The following is an 18,170-nucleotide window of genomic DNA, read 5'->3' as shown; positions in this document are numbered from 1 at the left end:
CAAAGAGGACGGCGGCCTCGGGGCATTGGAAGCATTCATTTATATTTGTGGAGGTGGAGGCTTTTTACAAGACACCGGATCAGCAATGGGAGTTGGATTCCGGGTCAAGACTCAGATGACGATGTTGGCTAGGCGAAGGTCGAAGATGATCGTGCCTACGCTTAGGAGCTGCGGGCGATCTCCTCGGCCTTCTTCTTGACATCGTCGATACCACCGCACATGTAGAAAGCGGACTCGGGGAGAGCATCGTGGTCACCACGGAGGATCTCCTTGCAGGCCGAGATGGTGTCCTTGAGCGAGACGAGCTTGCCCTCGATACCAGTGAAGACCTGGGCGACAGCGAAAGGCTGGCTCATGAAACGCTGGATCTTACGGGCACGCTCGACGGTGAGCTTGTCCTCTTCGGAAAGCTCGTCCATACCAAGAATGGCAATGATATCCTGGAGCGACTTGTAGTCCTGGAGAAGCTTCTGGACACCGGTGGCGATGTCGTAGTGCTCGCGACCGACAACGGCAGGGTCAAGCATACGCGACTTGGAGTCGAGAGGGTCGACAGCGGGGTAGATACCAAGCTCGGCAATACCACGGGACAACACAGTGGTGGCGTCCAAGTGGGCGAAGGTGGTGGCGGGGGCAGGGTCAGTCAAGTCATCGGCGGGCACGTATACGGCCTGTACCGAGGTAATGGAACCCTTCTTGGTGGTGGTAATTCGCTCCTGCATGACACCCATGTCGGTGGCGAGGGTGGGCTGGTAACCTACGGCGGAGGGGATACGACCGAGAAGAGCCGAAGTCTCGGAACCGGCCTGGGTGAAACGGAAAATGTTGTCGATGAAGAGAAGCACGTCCTGGCCCTCCTCGTCACGGAAGTACTCGGCGATGGTGAGACCGGTAAGGGCGACACGGGCACGGGCACCAGGGGGCTCGTTCATCTGACCGAAGACGAGAGCGACCTTGGAGTCACCCTGGAGGTTGATGACACCGGTCTCGATCATCTCGTGGTAGAGATCGTTACCCTCACGGGTACGCTCACCGACACCGGTGAAGACGGAGTAACCACCGTGGGCCTTGGCAACGTTGTTGATGAGCTCCTGGATAAGCACGGTCTTTCCGACACCGGCACCACCGAAGAGGCCAATCTTACCACCACGGGCGTAGGGGGCGAGGAGGTCGACGACCTTGATACCGGTCTCAAGGACCTCGGCCTTGGTGGACTGGTCGACGAACGCAGGGGGCTCGACGTGAATGGGAGCGAGCTTGTTGCCCTTGATGGGTCCACGCTCGTCCATGGGCTCACCAATGACGTTCATGATACGGCCAAGGGTGCCGGGACCGACGGGGATCTGAATGGGAAGACCAGTGTCGACGACCTTCTGGCCACGAACGAGACCCTCGGTACCCTCCATGGCAATAGCTCGGACAGTGTTCTCACCCAGGTGCTGGGCGACTTCGAGAACGAGACGACCACCGCCGACGACATTCTGGACCTCGAGGGCGTTGAAGATAGAGGGGAGGTCCTCGGTGTCGAACTGAACGTCGACGACAGGACCAATGACGGTCTTGACGGCACCGGTCTGACCCTTGGGCGAGGCCTCGGTGGCGAGACCACGGGCTGTATGCAAAATAAGAAGTAGGACATCCGAGATGATGCAGGTCAGTAAATCACTTCTTCCTCTGAGATCATGTTTTGTCTGCCACAAAGTCGAACATCTCCAGCTACTGCAGCCACATCGTCAACAACCATGGTTCGGACAAAATCGTGTCGCACACAGCTCTGCCTTCATCAATGCTGAGAGCGGTGCATGTTGCGTCCAATCTGAAAAAGTATGTATGGCTGATGTCGAGCGCTTGAGCCCGATTTTTCTCGCCGTCTGCGTTTCCAATGACCAAATGTGTCGCACTGATGGGCTCTAAAATGCTGGATGTGGGATGACGATGGGCGAATGCTGTTGCGTGGAGATGTAGGCTGCGGTAGATGAATTGAACAAACTTACCCTGGACGGCGGGCTTGACGGCAGCGACGGCGATCTTGGGGGCGGCAGCACGGACGCTGGAAGAAGCGTTCACAGCGGCGCGGGCGACAGTGGAAAGAGCGGCGGCATTCTGTCGGGCTCGGAGAGCGGAGCGGCTGGCAGCGCGCACGGCGGTGCGCTGGATGACAGGCATGATGATGAGGAAAGGGTTGAGTAGGATGGTAAAGGGTGACGACAAGAAGGTGTGAAGGAAAGGAAGAAGAGAAATCGAGGCAGCGGACACGCACACGGCCAGCCCGACAGCGAGAAGGAAGAAATCCTGGGATTGCGATCGCACTGTGCAACTCGACCTGACTGTTGATGCCTTCTGCGCCCACACGAGAAGAAGCAAGCACAACCCAGCCAGTCCAGCGCGGCCAAGCCAAGCCAGCCAGAACCCGACTGTGGCCCAACAAGGATTTCTCTAGCTCGACAGCGCGCTGCAACCGGGGCAAGAGAGACGAGAGGACAGAAAGACGGGAGAGTGGCCCCGTGCCCCGTTCAAAAAAACTGATCGCACCTCGACTTGCCTGTCACCGATCAGTCCAGCGAATAGGAAGATCCGCCTCTCTTGAAATCAACCAGCGCGCAGACGATCCGAAATCAAGTCGCCAAAAGAATAGAAATTGTATTCGTGTGATTTATCAAAATACAAAATCGCTTGGTCATAAGGGGACGAAATGTGGAATTGAATTTGGTTCCAAATCGCAGAGTCCTCGAGCGCACACGAAAGAGCCATTCATTCCATCGCTCGCTCGCTGTTGGAGCTCGACTCTACGCACGTTCCTTGCGAATCCGTCCATGGATCTGTGTGGACAGGTTGCCAACCATTTTCTTCCGTTGATCTACATGGCGCGCGGATCCGGTCAATAGCCCTTTGGCCGAACCAAGGTCAAGCTCTCGGTCAAATCTTCAATCGGAATCCATTGTCGGCTTGCTACCTTGCTTGGCAATACGACATTTGTCTATCACCATCTCCATTCGCTATCTCAAGCGGCTCTTGCGAGGCTAATGCAGCTGACTTGTTCTACGAAGCTCAAGGATAGAAGCGATCGGGAGAAGCAGAGGTCGATTCGGTGTGCAATGTGGCTATCGTGAGAAGGACTCGCAAAGGCAATCTGCCGTTTCCTTCCGGCGAACGTGGGTTTACGTGCGAGAAGTCAGCACGAGACAATGGAGCGGACTAACTCTAACAAGTCGACGAAATTAGTCAATTTTTCTGACGCATACTTCCGCTTTGAGACGTTTCGTCACAACGCAGATGCGATGATGTGAGGCATCGGGACACGGTCCACTGCTTCGTGATCGAGCTTCTTGATTTCGTTTGAAGTGTACGTCCTTTTTCGTCCTTTCGTTTCGCAAACCATCCCACTCTTTTGATCCAATCAGCTATACAACCTCCTCATCATGATCGCTAGGTCCCTCTCCCGGTCTGCCAGGCCATTGGCTCGCTCCGTAGCCGGTCCTTCCGTTGGACGCCTTTCGGTTCGAAGATACGCTGCCAACCCTCCGGGACCGGTCACCTCCAAGTCGGACGCACCTTGGGCGATCGCCTCGGTCATCACTTTCGGCGGCCTGTTTGTCTACCTTACCGCTCCCGGCGCAAAGAAGGACGATCACGCTCACGGCGCCAAGCACGATGATGCCGAGCAGGATGCTGACGACGATGAACCTGAAGCTCCCAAGGAGCCTATCGAGCTGCCTGATGGCAGCATCGAGCACCCCGAAGGCTTCGTCGAGGTCAAGCGACCCGACATGCGCGAAGATGCTCCCGAAGGCGACAAGCATCTCGATTCCCAGAGAATCTCGGACGAGCACGCGCACGAGAAGCAGTCCAAGGTGAAGCGTGAGCCTTCCCTGCCCCACGACGACACCACTTTCAAGCACGGCGTGGCTGCTGCCAAGGACGGCAACCCCATCTCGGACCCTAAGAAGGTGGTCGCTGCCGCTCACACCGCCAAGCAAGAGAAGGCCCAGGCAAAGGCAGCATCTGATGACCAGTAGCTCGCTGAGCACACAAGCTCATCGGTTCACGCCACACCATCACACCAGATCACGGGAAATACAGCAGTGGAGCGCCTCAGGACGACGCTTGTCTCTACCCAGTCACAAAAGTATATCCAGCATCGCCCCAATTGCAGCATTCAATTCAATTGACAGTCATGTTACCTAGCAATTCGCGCCACGCTACCGGCTTCGGTGGATGTGCACATCGTGCTGGCGTACGTCCGAGTCAGCCGATCGGCCTGCAATGTAGCGTTGAAGTTCACGTCGATCCAACAGCTCGGCCAAATCCGTGCACGAAGAGCTATGGTGGTAACGCCATAGAAGGTGAGAAGCGGCAATCTTGATCTCGGCTTCGGATGCGTCGAACAGCAGCCACCATGGTGCAGGATGCAGAGGCAAGCGCACGAGCGGTGTACACATCTCGGCCGCCAGTGCGATGGCTGTACAGGCGACGACATGTGGGCCAAAAATGCAAAGCAGCGGCGTCTGAAGGCTGAGCGTATCGAAGCGAAGAAGCGGAAAGATGGAGGGGTATGATTAGTAGCCAAGACTGATCCTCAGGACGGGCAGTGACAGCGGCAGGACGAAGAACTCACGCATCGTTGAGAAGGGACCATGCACACTGAGCTAGTGGCATGCTTTCGTGTCGCCCATCGGCGACTGGCTCAGCTGGATCGTCGTAGGATTGAACAGTCACCTTGAGCTTGCGGTCGGTAAGGCCGAGAACCTGCATGTAGTTGACAAGAAGCGCATACGGCAACGTCACGTGGACTTGGAAACCAAGCCGTTTGAGGACCTGCATCTCGGATACGACCATGGTATCGCGAAGGTCTACGAGCTCGGAAGAGTCGCGGCAAGGCGGCTCGTACTTGGAAGACCGCTGAGTCTGGTTGAGATGAACAGTGACGTAGTGGAAGGAGCCAATCAAGTGACGAAGGCTGCACTGAGTCTCTTCGAGCTTGGTGGACAGTAGAAGGCATCCCATGGCGATGGCGTGGGCAGAGAAGTGGCACATAGACGAGGTGTACCAGAACCGGTGGAAGAACACCTGTGCGGTAGCGAGAGTGCGTTGGGGCAGCTGAAGCAGTATGCCCACCTGTTGAATGATCTGGCACCCCAGCGCGCGTAGCTCCAGTTCGAGATGGTACGAGAGACCGTCTGCCATAGACGGAGTGAGCGTCAGCTGCTGCCGCGTAGCCAGCGGGTTGAGCTGCATGTCGGGCTGCACGAACAAGATGACAAGCGGCACCCGGGATGCAGAAAGCGACTGCGCCAGTATGTTCACACCATCATGGTCTGCGCCGCAACCGATTCGGATGCTTCCGATGCTATCGACGCTATGGATTGTTGCAGGGTCGGAGAGTGAGTGTTGAGAACCAAAGCCGAGAAGCCAATTCAAGTGGAGTACAACACGCTGCTTCTTCAGACGATGTCTTGTGTGAGATCAAAGAAATTCGACATCTTACTATTTTGGACCTCGAGAACAGGACGTAAGAGAGTGTTTGTAGCTCAGGGTCAAAGCTCCGTGAAAGAGGCGACTGATCTGCAATCACGCGGCAGTGGGGTACACGGTGTACCGTGAGTTACACGCTTCACGGGCTCCAGAGCAGAGAGGAGGAGGTTCGCATTTGATTTGTGAAATTCAAACGAAATTTTGGATGATGATTTGGTCCTCGGATGGCCAAGCGCTTTTCCGAGCGAGGCCAAAGTAGTGTGAGTGTGTTGTGTGTTTCTTTCGAATGCAGCTCGCACCCGCCTCGAAACAAGGGTCTCTTGGCTGTTTTGCAACAAGAGGCTCGGTATCCTGCTGCCATCGCTCGTGTCTTCCCGTTTCTCCCTTCGATAGCAGACATCAACTTAGCTTCACCATCGCCGCTCCATCGCACCTCTGCTACGAGACCAATCTACCCCGAAGCGCCGCCGTCAAGCTTGACTCTTGCTCGCTCGTGTCATCAATCACTGTACGGGATCCATCTGCCAAAATCGGTCACCCATAAACACGAGCTCATCGGAAGCTTTGTCACCACGTTGACGACTCGGTCGGACTGTCCATCGATCGCTCTCTGTCACTGCTCCTTTTCAAGTCCTTCTTGCACACTCAAAGCGCATACGCGCCGTCGCACAAGGCTGTCGTATACATCTGCTCCCGCTCTCTTCGATCATGCCGTTGCGGACCTAGACACAGTGGCTGGTTCCATCTCTTCCCTTTCGAGGTCGAAAGCCTCAGCTCTTTCGAGCCGATATACGCATCCCTTCCGCATTATAGCGAGCCAACTTCCGTGGGAAGCCGCCCAGCATGTCTTTCATCTCGTCTATCTTCTACCGCGCCGCCGTCAGTGAAGAATCCCGACGAGCTCCAATAGGCAAGGTCAACCGCACACGCCGATCAGCAGGTCGTTCAGCCAGGTCCACGTTGGCTCACTCAAAGGATGGCGGCGACACGGATCAAGAGATCGACTTGTTCGATTCCACCGACGCAGCCCCCACCGATGCCGACTCTTTCCAAGCAAAAGTCCAAGTAATCGAAGACATAATTGCAGAAGACAACCTTTACAAGGTGCTCGGTATCAAGAGAAATGCAAAGAACGAAGAAATCCGCCGTGCTTTTCTCACAAGAAGTCGATCCTGTCATCCTGACAAGTTTCCAGACTATGCCAACTCCACCATCGCCTTTCAGAAACTCGCCTTTGCCTACGAGACGCTTTCCAAGCCTGCTTCCCGCCAAGCATACGACTTCTCGCCGCACACACATTCCATGTTCAATGGCAAATCTCCACACGACGCCTTTGATGACGAGTTTGGCGAGGCTTTCGCAGACGCTACCCTCCAGGACGTCCTCTTCACCGTCTACGTCGAGTTTTTCGAGGGTGACTTTACCTCCGTCAAGGCTCTGCTCAAGGTGCTTGCCGACAGCGGCCTAGGCACCTACAACGACGCCAACATCAGCAGCATCGAAGCCAAATTCCGCGCTCTTTCGCGCCTCATGCGAGCCACACGCAGATACTCGCGCGTCTTGCTCAACGAAATGTCCCGCCTCTACGAGATTCAGCAGGACCTTCGAGGTCTCTCGTACTTTGACATTCCCGGTCGCCTTCGACTCACTCTGCAACTTGCACGCGTCACGCTCAGCATCCCTCTGGCCATCGATCAGGCCATGCAAAATCCCGAAGACTACGACCGCAAAGAGTTTGGTCAGTGGTTCGAGGATATGCGCGCGCAGTCGTCCGACTGTAGCTCGAGCGAAGACGACGAGAGTCGGCAGGACCGTAACTTTGGCCTGCGGAACGAGGCCGACACTGACGCTCTAGGCTCCGACGAGCATGCACGCCTGCGCTACGTGCGAGCTCGGGATGCGCGCATTGCGCGGCGAGCTGCCGAGCGACGCGATCCTGGTTCCCACAGTGGCCCCGCCGGTGAGCAGGAGGCGGCAGCCTTGCCTGATCAAGAGACAGAAGAGCTCAAGGCGGGATTCCTGGGGCCAACCACGACTGCTCTCTTCACGGGCATGGTGAATCTGCTCGAAGCAGGCGAAGGATGGATGGGCGGCAAGCCCACAGAAACGCTTGCGCACTGATCCCGATGCACCACCTCTTCCTTCTCATCGTTATATCGCACTCTGCTCAGTTTCCATTTGTCATGCCGCATTTTACGTTTCAATTTCGCACTCCCTGCACCGCTACGCTAGAGACCTCGTACGCATCTTTTCACGATTATACCCACGGTCCTCCTTTACATTCGCAATCGTATTCGTAGAAATAGATCCTCTCGACCCATCGACTCCCGATGTGTGACAACGTGTTTGTGCTGCTCTGACGGACAGTGCTCGTTCGGGACGTTGAGACCATTTGACGCTCCGGCTGAGCGGATTTTTGATGCCAACATTTCCCTCCTGCATTTCGTGACAGAAGGTCAAGCCGAAATTCTCACCTTTTTTCTTTGGTGTTGGTCTGGCCTCAAAAATTGCGGGGCGTTGTTCTTGCGGATTCCGAATCGGCTGGAATTATTTTGATTGAGAAGAACTGCTGACGAACGCTTCTTACCTTGCGACCCGCATCTCACACCTGAAGGACAAGAATGAGCGCAACATGACGGCTGGCGATGGCACACGCCCTTCTACGGGCCAAGTCCCGGACGATCAATGGCTCTTTGCCAGGTCTGACCTCGAGTTGACACCCTCCGTCCTTCAGGGTGGCATGAGCCCGATCGAAGAGAAGCAGCGACGCTTCAAGGGTGTCAACGCGATCTACAGGATGGCAGAGTACATGCGGCTGCCACAGCACGTCATGAATACGGCCGCCATTTATCTGCACCGCTTCTATATGCGCAAGCCGCTCGAGTACGGACCCGCCAAGATCGGACACTCGCACTACGAGATTGCAGCCACGTGCGTCTTTCTCGCATGCAAAGTGGAAGAGTCGCATAGAAAGCTACTCAGTGTCATTGACGCAGCAATGGCATCCTTCGACAAGACTCCAGCAGGATCCCAGCGATGGGCCGAACGAACCTTTCGCGCGGATCCTTCTAGCAAGGTAAGAGACTGGCCGAGCACTCAAAACTCAGCGCATCGAGACCACGGTCACTGACTGTGTCCTCCCCTTTCAACTTGTGCAACGGCATCGGCAGGAGTTTGCTCGCTGGCGAGACATCATATTACTGTCGGAAGAGACCGTGCTTGAAACCCTCTGTTTCGATCTGATCGTCGAGCACCCGCACGAGATTCTGGTCAAAGCGTGCAGTCGATTGAATGTCGACGCCGATCTCGTGCGTGTTGCATGGACCATCCTCAACGACAGGTAAGCAGCAGTGGCGACTAGAAGGAGCAGCACACGGCTTGAAACACAAGCGATGTAGTATACTGACAAAATCTGTTCGGCCTCACGTTTCCTGCATTGCAGCTTGAGAGATGCAACTTGTGTCATGTTTGAGGCGCCCGTGCTCGCTGCAGGTGCATTCTATCGAGCTTGTCAACAGCAGCAGGTGGATCCGTCCCACTTCAAAGGAAGATGGCCCAAGGACGCTGAAGAGTGCCAATGGACCTGGGTCGATATCTTCGATGTGGACGAGGCGGAAGCGGCGGAGGCGGCAGCGGCGATCGAAAAGGATGTATACCAGTTTCACGAGCAGCAGGCGCCATGAAGCACGAGCTTTAGCAGTCCATCAATCATCGATCGAGCCGATGTCGAGCGCTCTCGGGCTGATCGACACTGAGAGGCCAATAAGGCAAGGTCACAAAGCGAGTCTCGAGGGACCAAGAAGACAAGCTCAGATAGAGGCGAAAGGGTCACTTGATTGCGGCCAAGCTCGAACGGCAAGGCTTCCAGAAGCCGCATGGTGGACCCTGCAGCCTCTTGAGAAGTTTGATGTGACACCTGGAGTATCAATACTGTGCGGATCAGCGAGTTTGCAGTGCAGCCTCTGCCACTGTTTGAGAGCCCTCATCGAGATCCAAGCTTGGTAGCTGGGGCACGTGTCACAGAGCGGCGGGTCTATCACGAGTTGCTGACATGCGAGTCGTTTCGTTCTGACTGCTCAGAACGTAGGATGTGCGCAGACGCAGGCATGTCGGAGCGTACAAGCACGCCGAAGCAAACGGAAGTGCGGCGACAAGCATCGAGCTGGAATCAGCTCGTCGGCTCGAAGCAGGAGGACTGCAGAGGAAAGGGTCGCTTCGAGCCGTCGGATAAGCAGATGCACAACGTCGATCCCGCCCTGACGTGCCGACAGAACAGGACGGGCAAGTCGCCGGAGACGCGTTGACTTGCGCGTCCTGCACTTTTCGGGTACGCCGAGCGAGTGCAAGTGGCCACCCTTAGCACTACGCCGAGCGACTTGCTTGTCCAGGCTGCGTATTGAGACGAATCCAAGTGTGTTATGCGACCTGCAGCGACCTCGTTCAGTGTCTGTCGAACAGGTCAAGGAAAGACTGAAGGAGAGGGAAGCCTCTGACATGACTTTCATATATGCCGACACCGGGGAACCCCCAGAGCGGCAGAACGGCGAATCGCGGGCCGATAGGTAGACGTTCCTGCCTCACAATCAATTGTATTCTGGCGAGCTCTCGACGTAGCTCGGAGAGTGTCAGCTTCGAGCCAGGACGCTCATGACTGTGGCTCGAGGCGCGGCGAATTCTCGAATCGCTGGCTACTTCACGTCTAGCACGTTGTCCGTTCCAACGGACGGTGAGTTTCGCTGGCAAATCTCAATCAGCCCGACAACGGCAAGAGCCGCAGCGAGCCAGCTGTCAGTGCAGCCGAGATCCGTTCGCAGCTTCAGCCACAGCTCCAAAACAATTGCACATCAGGGAACTCTCACAGACGAACCCGCAACTTTGCTGTCCAAGGCAAAGGCAATCGCAGTGCAATCAGCGTGGGCGGCCTGTCCCGATTTCTGAACAAGCGAGACACGAAAGATTTACAAACACACAGCCTCGAGAGCGTAACAGCCAACCAAGGTTTCCTAATCATCACCATCATCATCATTTTCATGATCGATCTTCGAATTCAAGCAGGCAGCAGCCGAGTCCATTCGCACACGCGTGCAGTGCATTCCTGTCGATCTATTTCATCAACAGTCTCGGAGCCCTTTGCCCTTGTGGCTCGGTGACAATTATTAATATTATTCAAAATTCGTTTTGGGAATTGTACAGTGGGCCCCGCGCTTGCATCTTTTCAGCGTTGTACAGCAACAGGATGTTTGGAGAGCTCACCGTGGAGAGAAATTTGGAATCACATTTTTCTTGTGTCTATTTATGAATATCATTCTTTTTTAAAAAAATTCCGTGACGCGGATAGACGGAAACTGTGGCTCCGATTCGCGCCTTTTTGAAGGGTACAGCATCTTTCGCTGAGGGATTTTTCTTCGGAGCATCCGTGTCTCTCGGTGACGCCGATACGTTCGTGGTTCGCAGCACGCTTTTCGCTGCTTGCTGCACATACCCACGGTTTTGGCACAGACGTGTCACAGCCTCCTGATCGTCAATCAGCTTCTTGTTATCTTCATCGCCACCATCAACACTCCCGCCGCGTCTTCGCTTCTCGATCAGAGCTGTGCCTTTCCACCGCTCAGACCTCTTCAAGAACACACGTTCCGCTCCCGTCGAGCAGATCAATCAAAATGTCTAAGGATCACACCTCGCTTCCGATGCAGAGCCTCTCGATCGACGAGAAGGCCGGTCACGATCCCATCACAGGCCACCGTACGCCCTCTGTAGGCACTCCAGGTCACAGCGGCATGGGTGCGCAGCCCACCAACGGTATCCTTCCCGGCGGTGGCGCCAAGGCCGAAAAGAAAAAGATCCACCCCGCTGTCATCATCGTGCTTTGGATCGCGCTCTCGAGTAGCGTCATTGTGTACAACAAGTGAGTAGCCAGCGTCGTCGAGAGGCCCAGCTGCCAGCACGCGCCCCCTTTCACGAGGTGACTTACTGACTGATATGTTCTTCTCCACCTTGTCGTGCCCACAGATTCGTCCTCGACCCTAATCAGCTCAACTTCCCCTATCCTGTCTTTCTTACAACCTTCCACATGGCGTTTGCTACTGTCGGTACGCGTCTCTTGGCGAGGTACACGCACCTTCTTGACGGTCTCGCCAACGTAGAGATGACTAACGAGCGATGGATCAAGAACATTTTGCCCATCGGCGCCCTCTTCTCGTGCTCGCTCATCTTCAGCAACATGGCCTACCTCACGCTGGGCGTGAGCTTCATCCAGATGCTCAAGGCTTTCACTCCTGTTGCTGTGCTGCTCATCTCGTTCGCATTCGGTCTCAAGCAGCTTTCGGGCACGCTCACCATGATTGTCGGCTGCATCTCGTTCGGTGTCGCGCTTGCTTCCTACGGTCAGGGTGACTTTGCCATGTCCGGTTTCATCTGCCAGGTGCTCGCCATTGGTTTCGAGTCTTCGCGTCTCGTCATGATCCAGGTGCTCCTCCAGGGTCTCAAGATGGACCCGCTCGTCTCGCTCTACTACTTCGCGCCTGTTTGCGCTGCCATCAACGCTCTCGTGCTCCCCTTCACCGAGGGTCTGGTTCCCTTCTTCCAGATCTCCAACCTCGGCCCATTCGTGCTCTTCACCAACGCCGGTGTAGCATTCTGTCTCAACATCGCGGCCGTCTTCCTCATCGGCGCTGCTAGCTCCTTGACCTTGACCCTTGCTGGTGTCATTAAGGATATTCTGCTCATTCTTGGCTCGATGCTGCTCCTTGGTGACACGGTCTCTGGCCTCCAGTTCTTCGGCTACGGTATTGCTCTCGCCGGTCTGGTCGCCTTCAAGACCCACAAGGGCTGATCGCTTCGCTCAAGCATGCTCGCAAACAACTCGTGGAGATTCTCTGCGGCTCTCACACCCTCTCACAATGGACACTACGCTCTCCAACCTTCTCCTCTAGACGTCAGATCACGCTACCACGCTCTTTCATTCCCTCAAGCCTGCTCTTGAACAGAGTCGTTTGCTTTTTTTCACCTGGCTCGCATCTCTGCTTCCAGCACCGGTCCATCGAACGGTACACGCTGGCTGCCAGGAACGAAAGGTCCAGGCTCTGTATTCCTGTCGTAGGATAGATTCTCATGTTTTCCCCTTTGTACTCTGCTGAATTCAATGCTTCTATGGTCACGATTCATAAAGATGCGCGAATCTCTCCACTGAGCTTGGTTTATTGGAACGCTATCAGGATCCTGGACAATTGAGCCAGATGTGCCGAGGGACATGAGATCGTTTGCTGAGACCGCCGTCAACTTGGCGTTCAACCATCGTCAACCAAAGCCGGCGGAACTTCTCTTTACGCGTCGAGCCGAGAAGAAAACGCGAACCCTGGACTTTGTGTGCACTGATTTCAGCTTTTTTCGTTCTTGCAGAGACCAACACTTTTCCAGAACCTGGCATGCAGGCCTGCTTCGTTCTCTCCCTCTCTGTGGACGATGCTGGTCACGGCTACTGCACGGTCGCCGCCAAGTATGCCGTCACAATGGATCGTCAGAACGCTCTCAGGCTCGATCCTCCCGGCGACATCGTCGATGCTGAGCTCGCCTCCCGCGAGTTCCAGTTTCCTTACCCGGAGGCTTATTCCATCCAGCTCGATCTGATGCGCCAGGTCTTTTCAACCATCGAGGACGGCAAAGTAGGGCTGTTCGAAAGTCCAACAGGTACAGGCAAATCGCTCTCACTCATCTGTGCAGCGTTCACGTGGCTCAGGCGGAATGCACAAAGGCACACTATCGCCACCGGCGAGATCAATGGCGCTTCGAGCTCGACAGAGAAGGGCAGTGCAGGGTATCAAGAGCCCGACTGGGTGGTCAAGTATGAAAACGAGCGTCGCAGAAAGGAGGCAGAAGCGTACGAACTCGACCTCAAGGATCGTATCGCTGCTGCACGTGCGAAGCAAACTGCTCTCAAGAAAAGTCGTCGAGATGGCCTTCTGGATGCGGAAGCGAGGGCGGCCAAACGGCAACGTCGCGCAGCTGACGACGACGGCGACCAGGACTCGGACTCGGACCTGCTGATCGACGAGGAGGAAGGCAGTAAAGGAGCGAGGGCGCTCCAACTGGCTACCTACTCCAAGGCATCCTTGTCCGAAAAGTCAGCCGAGATCGACTCGAATCTCTCTCCTGCTGTTCGCGCACTCATGCAGCAATACGAGCTATCACGCAATGGCGGACGTCAGGAGGAAGACGAGCCTGAAACGCTACCTCGCATCATCTACGCCAGTCGGACGCATTCGCAGCTCTCACAGTTCGTTGCCGAGCTCAGAAAGACATCTTACGGGCAGGCGGACGTACTCGACGCAACAACGCTACCTGTCCGCACAATCAGTCTAGGAAGTCGCAAACAGATGTGCATCAACGACGAAGTACAGCGTATAGGTCGCAAAAAAGGGTCCGAAGCGATGAACGAGCGATGTCTCGAGCTGATGAAGGGTAAGAAGGGTAAAGGCAAATGTCCTTCTTTGCCTTCGTTTGACCAGGCTGGCCGTGCACAGATTCTCGAATTCCGAGACGCCGCTTTGGCCGAGGTGGGCGATATCGAGGACCTGGTCCAGTTGGGCAAGCAAACTCAAACGTGCCCCTACTTTGCCGCACGCAGCAGCGCCAAACAAGCCGAGCTGGTCACGCTCCCGTACAATCTGCTGCTTCAGAAAGACGCCCGCATCGCGCTTGGTATCAGTCTCGAAGGATGCGTCGTTCTGATTGATGAAGCGCACAATCTGATCGACACCATCCTCTCGACGCACTCGGTGAGCGTCGACTCGCGACAAATCGCACAAGCGTCCAAGCAGATTGACACCTACCTCGAAAAGTTCGCCTTGAGACTGAAAGGTTCGAACGAACAGAACCTTCGCAAGGTGCGAAAAGTGCTATCGAGTATGTCGACCTTCTTCACAGAGCAAGCAACCACAAGCAGAAGAAACAACGAGATGGTCATGACAGCGGTCGAATTAGTAAGTCGTCTAACGGGCAATTTGGATCAGATCAATCTTGTCACGCTCGAGAAGTGGCTCAAGGAAACGCAAATCGCAAGAAAGATCAGCGGATACGCAGACAAGCGCAACAGAAGGGCAGCAGACCAGGCGACAGCGATAGCACACCAGAGCAACAGGAAACGTCACGTTGCCAACAAGAGCAGACACTCGTCAACGGTCCCTGTTCCACACGCTGCTGAGGAGACGGAACCATCTGCTGCCGGTCAGAGTGCCATATCCAGCATGCATGCGATCGAAGCATTCATTCTTTCCCTTGCCAACCGTACCGAGGACGGCCGAGTCGTGCTCAGTTCTGCGACCGACACCGCGACAGGCGAGACAATAGTACGAGCCAAATATCAGCTGCTCAATCCCTCGCACGCCTTCAAATCGCTGGTCGACGAAGCGCGCTCCGTGATCCTAGCTGGAGGAACGATGGAGCCCATGTCGGACTTTCGTCAACAGTTGCTCCCCTTCGTTCCACCTGAACGTCTGCTGACTTTTTCGTGCGGTCACATCATACCGCCGAGCAACTTGATGGTCTCTGTACTATCAACCAGTCCCAAAGGACTTCCTTTCGAATTCAAATTCGACTCGCGTGACAACCTAGATCTCGTTGACGAACTCGGTCGAACGCTCGCCAACCTTTGCAACGTTATACCCGCAGGCCTAGTCATCTTTGTGCCTTCGTATGCATTTCTAGACAAGGTGATGGGAAGGTGGAAAGACGCTGCTTCAGGAGGGGTACTGCAGAGGTTGAGCAGCAAGAAGAAGATTTTTACGGAACCGAAAACCACGATGGAAGTGGACAAGGTGCTCGGAGAGTACACTGCTGCCATTCGAGCAAAAGACGAGAAGACGGGAGCATCGAGCGGCGGCGCTATCATGTTTGCCGTGGTCGGTGCAAAGCTGTCGGAGGGTATCAACTTTTCGGACGATCTGGCTAGAGGTGTAGTCATGGTCGGGATGCCGTTCGCCAATATGCAAAGTCCCGAGCTAGCTGAACGGATGAAGTACATTCGCGAGCTTGCGGCCAAGCACGAAGCAACTGGAAGTGACTCGAAGACCAGTAAGACAGCTGATCCTGTGAGTGATGTCGTCTTCTTTTTGCTCGCACATAGAAGCACTCGCACTGACAACGCACTTGTGTCAATTTCCTTCATTGCAGGGTCATGAGCTATACACCAATCTATGTATGAAAGCGGTCAACCAGTCGATCGGTCGAGCTGTTCGCCACCGAAATGACTATGCGGCGCTCATCCTTCTCGATCGTAGATATGCACGTCCCGAGATCAAGCAGCGTCTACCTGGATGGATCCGCGACCAGGTGACTGTCGCCGACCGCTTCGGTACGATGATCCAACAGACGGCCGGATTCTTCAAAAGCCGCAAGCAATGATGATGCCATCATCAGGATGCAATGAAGAGCGACCGCACAACTTATGTTTGGCGATAAGTTACCTTAACACAGCATCGATGCCGCTTGTGATGGGAAGAGAATTCAGCAAGGTTGTTTTGACTCTGAAGAACATCGCCGCGAAATTCGTTTGCGAGCCTTCGAGAGGTTGTCGGGTTTGACGTGACTTGTGCTTCAGCCGCCCTGCAATCACAAAGCCGATGAGCAAAGGGCCGAAGTGAGACGCGGAGAGCAGCGAAGACCTTTGTGTGGAGATACAGCTGCGTTTTTTCGGAGGCCCGACTCCGAACGCGTCTGACTCTGGCTCGTTGCGTCGCCTGCATGTGTGCGCGAGTGCGGGTATTGACCGTCAAAACCGACGCCCAACACCTTTTTTGTTTCGGCTGATCCGACTGCTTGTATGACGCTTTTGGTAGTGGGGTCCCCACACTCTCCAGAGGAGATACTACTGTAGCCTCTGCCCACTTTCGCATCGACGTCCGCTCCTCCACCATCATACTTGTCGGCATCGTCGCGCACACAATGCTAGCCAGATCAGCCCTGCGTCGCAGCCTCAGGCTGACAGGAGCTCCAGCGTCCACAGCCACACTCAAAGCAGGCTGTTCTTCACCGCGACTGGTCAAGCGAAACTACGTCCAGCAGTCGGCATCCATCCCTATCGTCGTAGGGAGCTCATCGACATCGCTTCGAAGCTTCGCGACCACTCCTCGAAGGCAGGCTACCGAGATCAAGCCTTACCTGCTTGCCGATGTGGGAGAGGGCATCACAGAGTGCGAGATCATCAAGTGGTTCGTTCAACCGGGCGCCACCGTCCAGGAGTTTGATCCCATCTGCGAGGTCCAGTCCGACAAGGCGAGTGTAGAGATCACATCGAGGTATGCCGGAAGGATCAGGCGGCTGATGCACAAGGAAGGCGATGTGGCTAGAGTTGGACATCCGTTGTGTGAGATCGAGATGGAATCCGAGGGGGCTGCTGAAGCGGAGCAGGCGGAAGAAGAGGTTCAGATCACGGGCGTCTCCAGCGATTCTGAGTTCAAAGCTGTCGACATGGAAGGTTTCGTATCGGCTGAACACAAGCACTCCAACGGTGGTGGTCATGCAGCGAACAATGGAAAGGACGTTTTGGCCACACCTGCGGTAAGAAGAGTGTCGAGGGAGCACAATGTCGACTTATCCCAGGTGAATGGCACAGGTCGCGATGGAAGGATCACCAAGGAGGACGTACTCAATCACGTCTCCAACGGTGCCTCCTCTTCCTCCGCATCAAGCTCTTCCACCTCTGCTCCGTCTCCTGCTGCACCCGGAATCACCGAAACCATCGACCTTACACCAGTCCAGAGAGCCATGTTCAAAGCCATGACCGCCACACTCTCCACCCCCCACTTCGCCTACTCTGACGAGATCGACGTGACCGACCTGGACAAGGTTCGCGTCCTACTCTCTCAATCTATCCCGGACCGCTTCGCTCAAGCCGGCGATGCATCCTTCACCAAGCTCACTCTGCTGCCTCTGCTGGTCAAGGCGATGAGTCTTGCCCTTCACGATCATCCCATGTTCCGCTCCACGCTCAACAGCGATCAGAAGCTCGTCCGTCGTTCATCGCACGACATTTCCATCGCCCTCACCAGCAAGGTCGGATTGCTGACTCCTTGCATCACCGACGTCCAAGCCAAATCGATCTACGACCTTTCCGCATCCATCACTCGGCTACAGACCGTTGCATCGTCGTCGAAAGGCCTTTCCCCCGCCGATCTCAAGACGACGGGCACCATTACATTAAGCAACGTAGGTGCCGTCGGCGGTGGAACATACACCCATCCTCTCCTGCCTCCTACCGGACAACTGGCAATCGGTGCTTTGGGCAGAAGCAGAGTCCTCCCCAGATTCGCGTCCGAAATCCCCTCCCTCGCCACCTCGGATCCAGACAAGATCGTCCGAAGACTCATTATGTCCGTCTCCTTCGCCGGCGATCACAGAGTCGTAGAGGGCGCAGACCTCGCACGACTCGTAAACAGGTGGAAGCTGCTCGTCGAAAACCCTTCCCTCTGGTTGGGCCTCTTGGCCTGAACACAAGCTGCGTGTCGTGTCCATTTCTCACACACTTCACAGTCAATGAAAATCGCATCCAGTCTCATGTCAGTCGAAATCTTTCCGTTGAGGCACAATGTGAGAGAACGTGTTGTGTCCAAAGTCTTCTCAGAACGCACAACTGGATCAGCTTCAGCTACGGGAAGCCGCTTGTGCTTGTGATGCGATCGCACGGGCTCGAGAGATGTTCAAAA

The 18,170-nt window shown here is 55.3% G+C and overlaps 9 protein-coding genes across 9 annotated transcripts; 7 read left to right on the top strand and 2 right to left on the bottom strand.

The window, feature by feature from the left end:
* Positions 1-161: 161 nt before the first annotated feature.
* On the bottom strand, positions 162-2,166 carry PHSY_002774 (hypothetical protein; the record flags this gene model as incomplete). Its single annotated transcript, XM_012333396.1, has 2 exons — positions 162-1,612; positions 1,995-2,166. The coding sequence occupies 2 exons, from the start codon at positions 2,164-2,166 to the stop codon at positions 162-164; spliced, it is 1,623 nt and encodes a 540-aa protein (XP_012188786.1).
* Positions 2,167-3,185: 1,019 nt separating this feature from the next.
* PHSY_002773 (hypothetical protein) lies at positions 3,186-4,016 on the top strand (the record flags this gene model as incomplete). Its single annotated transcript, XM_012333395.1, has 2 exons — positions 3,186-3,283; positions 3,452-4,016. The coding sequence occupies 2 exons, from the start codon at positions 3,186-3,188 to the stop codon at positions 4,014-4,016; spliced, it is 663 nt and encodes a 220-aa protein (XP_012188785.1).
* Positions 4,017-4,199: 183 nt separating this feature from the next.
* Positions 4,200-5,034, bottom strand: PHSY_002772 (cyclin; the record flags this gene model as incomplete). Its single annotated transcript, XM_012333394.1, has 2 exons — positions 4,200-4,512; positions 4,616-5,034. 2 exons carry the CDS (start codon positions 5,032-5,034, stop codon positions 4,200-4,202), a joined length of 732 nt encoding a protein of 243 aa, XP_012188784.1.
* Positions 5,035-5,273: 239 nt separating this feature from the next.
* On the top strand, positions 5,274-6,016 carry PHSY_002771 (cytoplasm protein; the record flags this gene model as incomplete). Its single annotated transcript, XM_012333393.1, has 2 exons — positions 5,274-5,509; positions 5,866-6,016. The coding sequence occupies 2 exons, from the start codon at positions 5,274-5,276 to the stop codon at positions 6,014-6,016; spliced, it is 387 nt and encodes a 128-aa protein (XP_012188783.1).
* A 299-nt stretch (positions 6,017-6,315) lies between these two features.
* PHSY_002770 (hypothetical protein) lies at positions 6,316-7,593 on the top strand (the record flags this gene model as incomplete). The annotated part of the gene is made up of 1 exon (XM_012333392.1): positions 6,316-7,593. The coding sequence occupies one exon, from the start codon at positions 6,316-6,318 to the stop codon at positions 7,591-7,593; it is 1,278 nt and encodes a 425-aa protein (XP_012188782.1).
* A 619-nt stretch (positions 7,594-8,212) lies between these two features.
* On the top strand, positions 8,213-9,155 carry PHSY_002769 (hypothetical protein; the record flags this gene model as incomplete). Its single annotated transcript, XM_012333391.1, has 3 exons — positions 8,213-8,548; positions 8,643-8,812; positions 8,915-9,155. 3 exons carry the CDS (start codon positions 8,213-8,215, stop codon positions 9,153-9,155), a joined length of 747 nt encoding a protein of 248 aa, XP_012188781.1.
* A 405-nt stretch (positions 9,156-9,560) lies between these two features.
* PHSY_002768 (nucleoporin) lies at positions 9,561-9,776 on the top strand (the record flags this gene model as incomplete). The annotated part of the gene is made up of 1 exon (XM_012333390.1): positions 9,561-9,776. The coding sequence occupies one exon, from the start codon at positions 9,561-9,563 to the stop codon at positions 9,774-9,776; it is 216 nt and encodes a 71-aa protein (XP_012188780.1).
* Positions 9,777-11,249: 1,473 nt separating this feature from the next.
* Positions 11,250-12,304, top strand: PHSY_002767 (hypothetical protein; the record flags this gene model as incomplete). The annotated part of the gene is made up of 2 exons (XM_012333389.1): positions 11,250-11,377; positions 11,482-12,304. 2 exons carry the CDS (start codon positions 11,250-11,252, stop codon positions 12,302-12,304), a joined length of 951 nt encoding a protein of 316 aa, XP_012188779.1.
* Positions 12,305-12,896: 592 nt separating this feature from the next.
* On the top strand, positions 12,897-17,955 carry PHSY_002766 (hypothetical protein; the record flags this gene model as incomplete). Its single annotated transcript, XM_012333388.1, has 3 exons — positions 12,897-15,557; positions 15,640-15,820; positions 16,343-17,955. The coding sequence occupies 3 exons, from the start codon at positions 12,897-12,899 to the stop codon at positions 17,953-17,955; spliced, it is 4,455 nt and encodes a 1,484-aa protein (XP_012188778.1).
* Between the last annotated feature and the right edge of the window lie 215 nt (positions 17,956-18,170).

The sequence above is a fragment of the Pseudozyma hubeiensis genome (assembly GCF_000403515.1).
Source record: "Pseudozyma hubeiensis SY62 DNA, scaffold: PHS28, whole genome shotgun sequence".
In the NCBI taxonomy this organism is placed as follows: domain Eukaryota; kingdom Fungi; phylum Basidiomycota; class Ustilaginomycetes; order Ustilaginales; family Ustilaginaceae; genus Pseudozyma; species Pseudozyma hubeiensis.
Note: the sequence above shows the minus strand (reverse complement) of the source record. Positions and strands in the feature narration are given on the sequence as shown.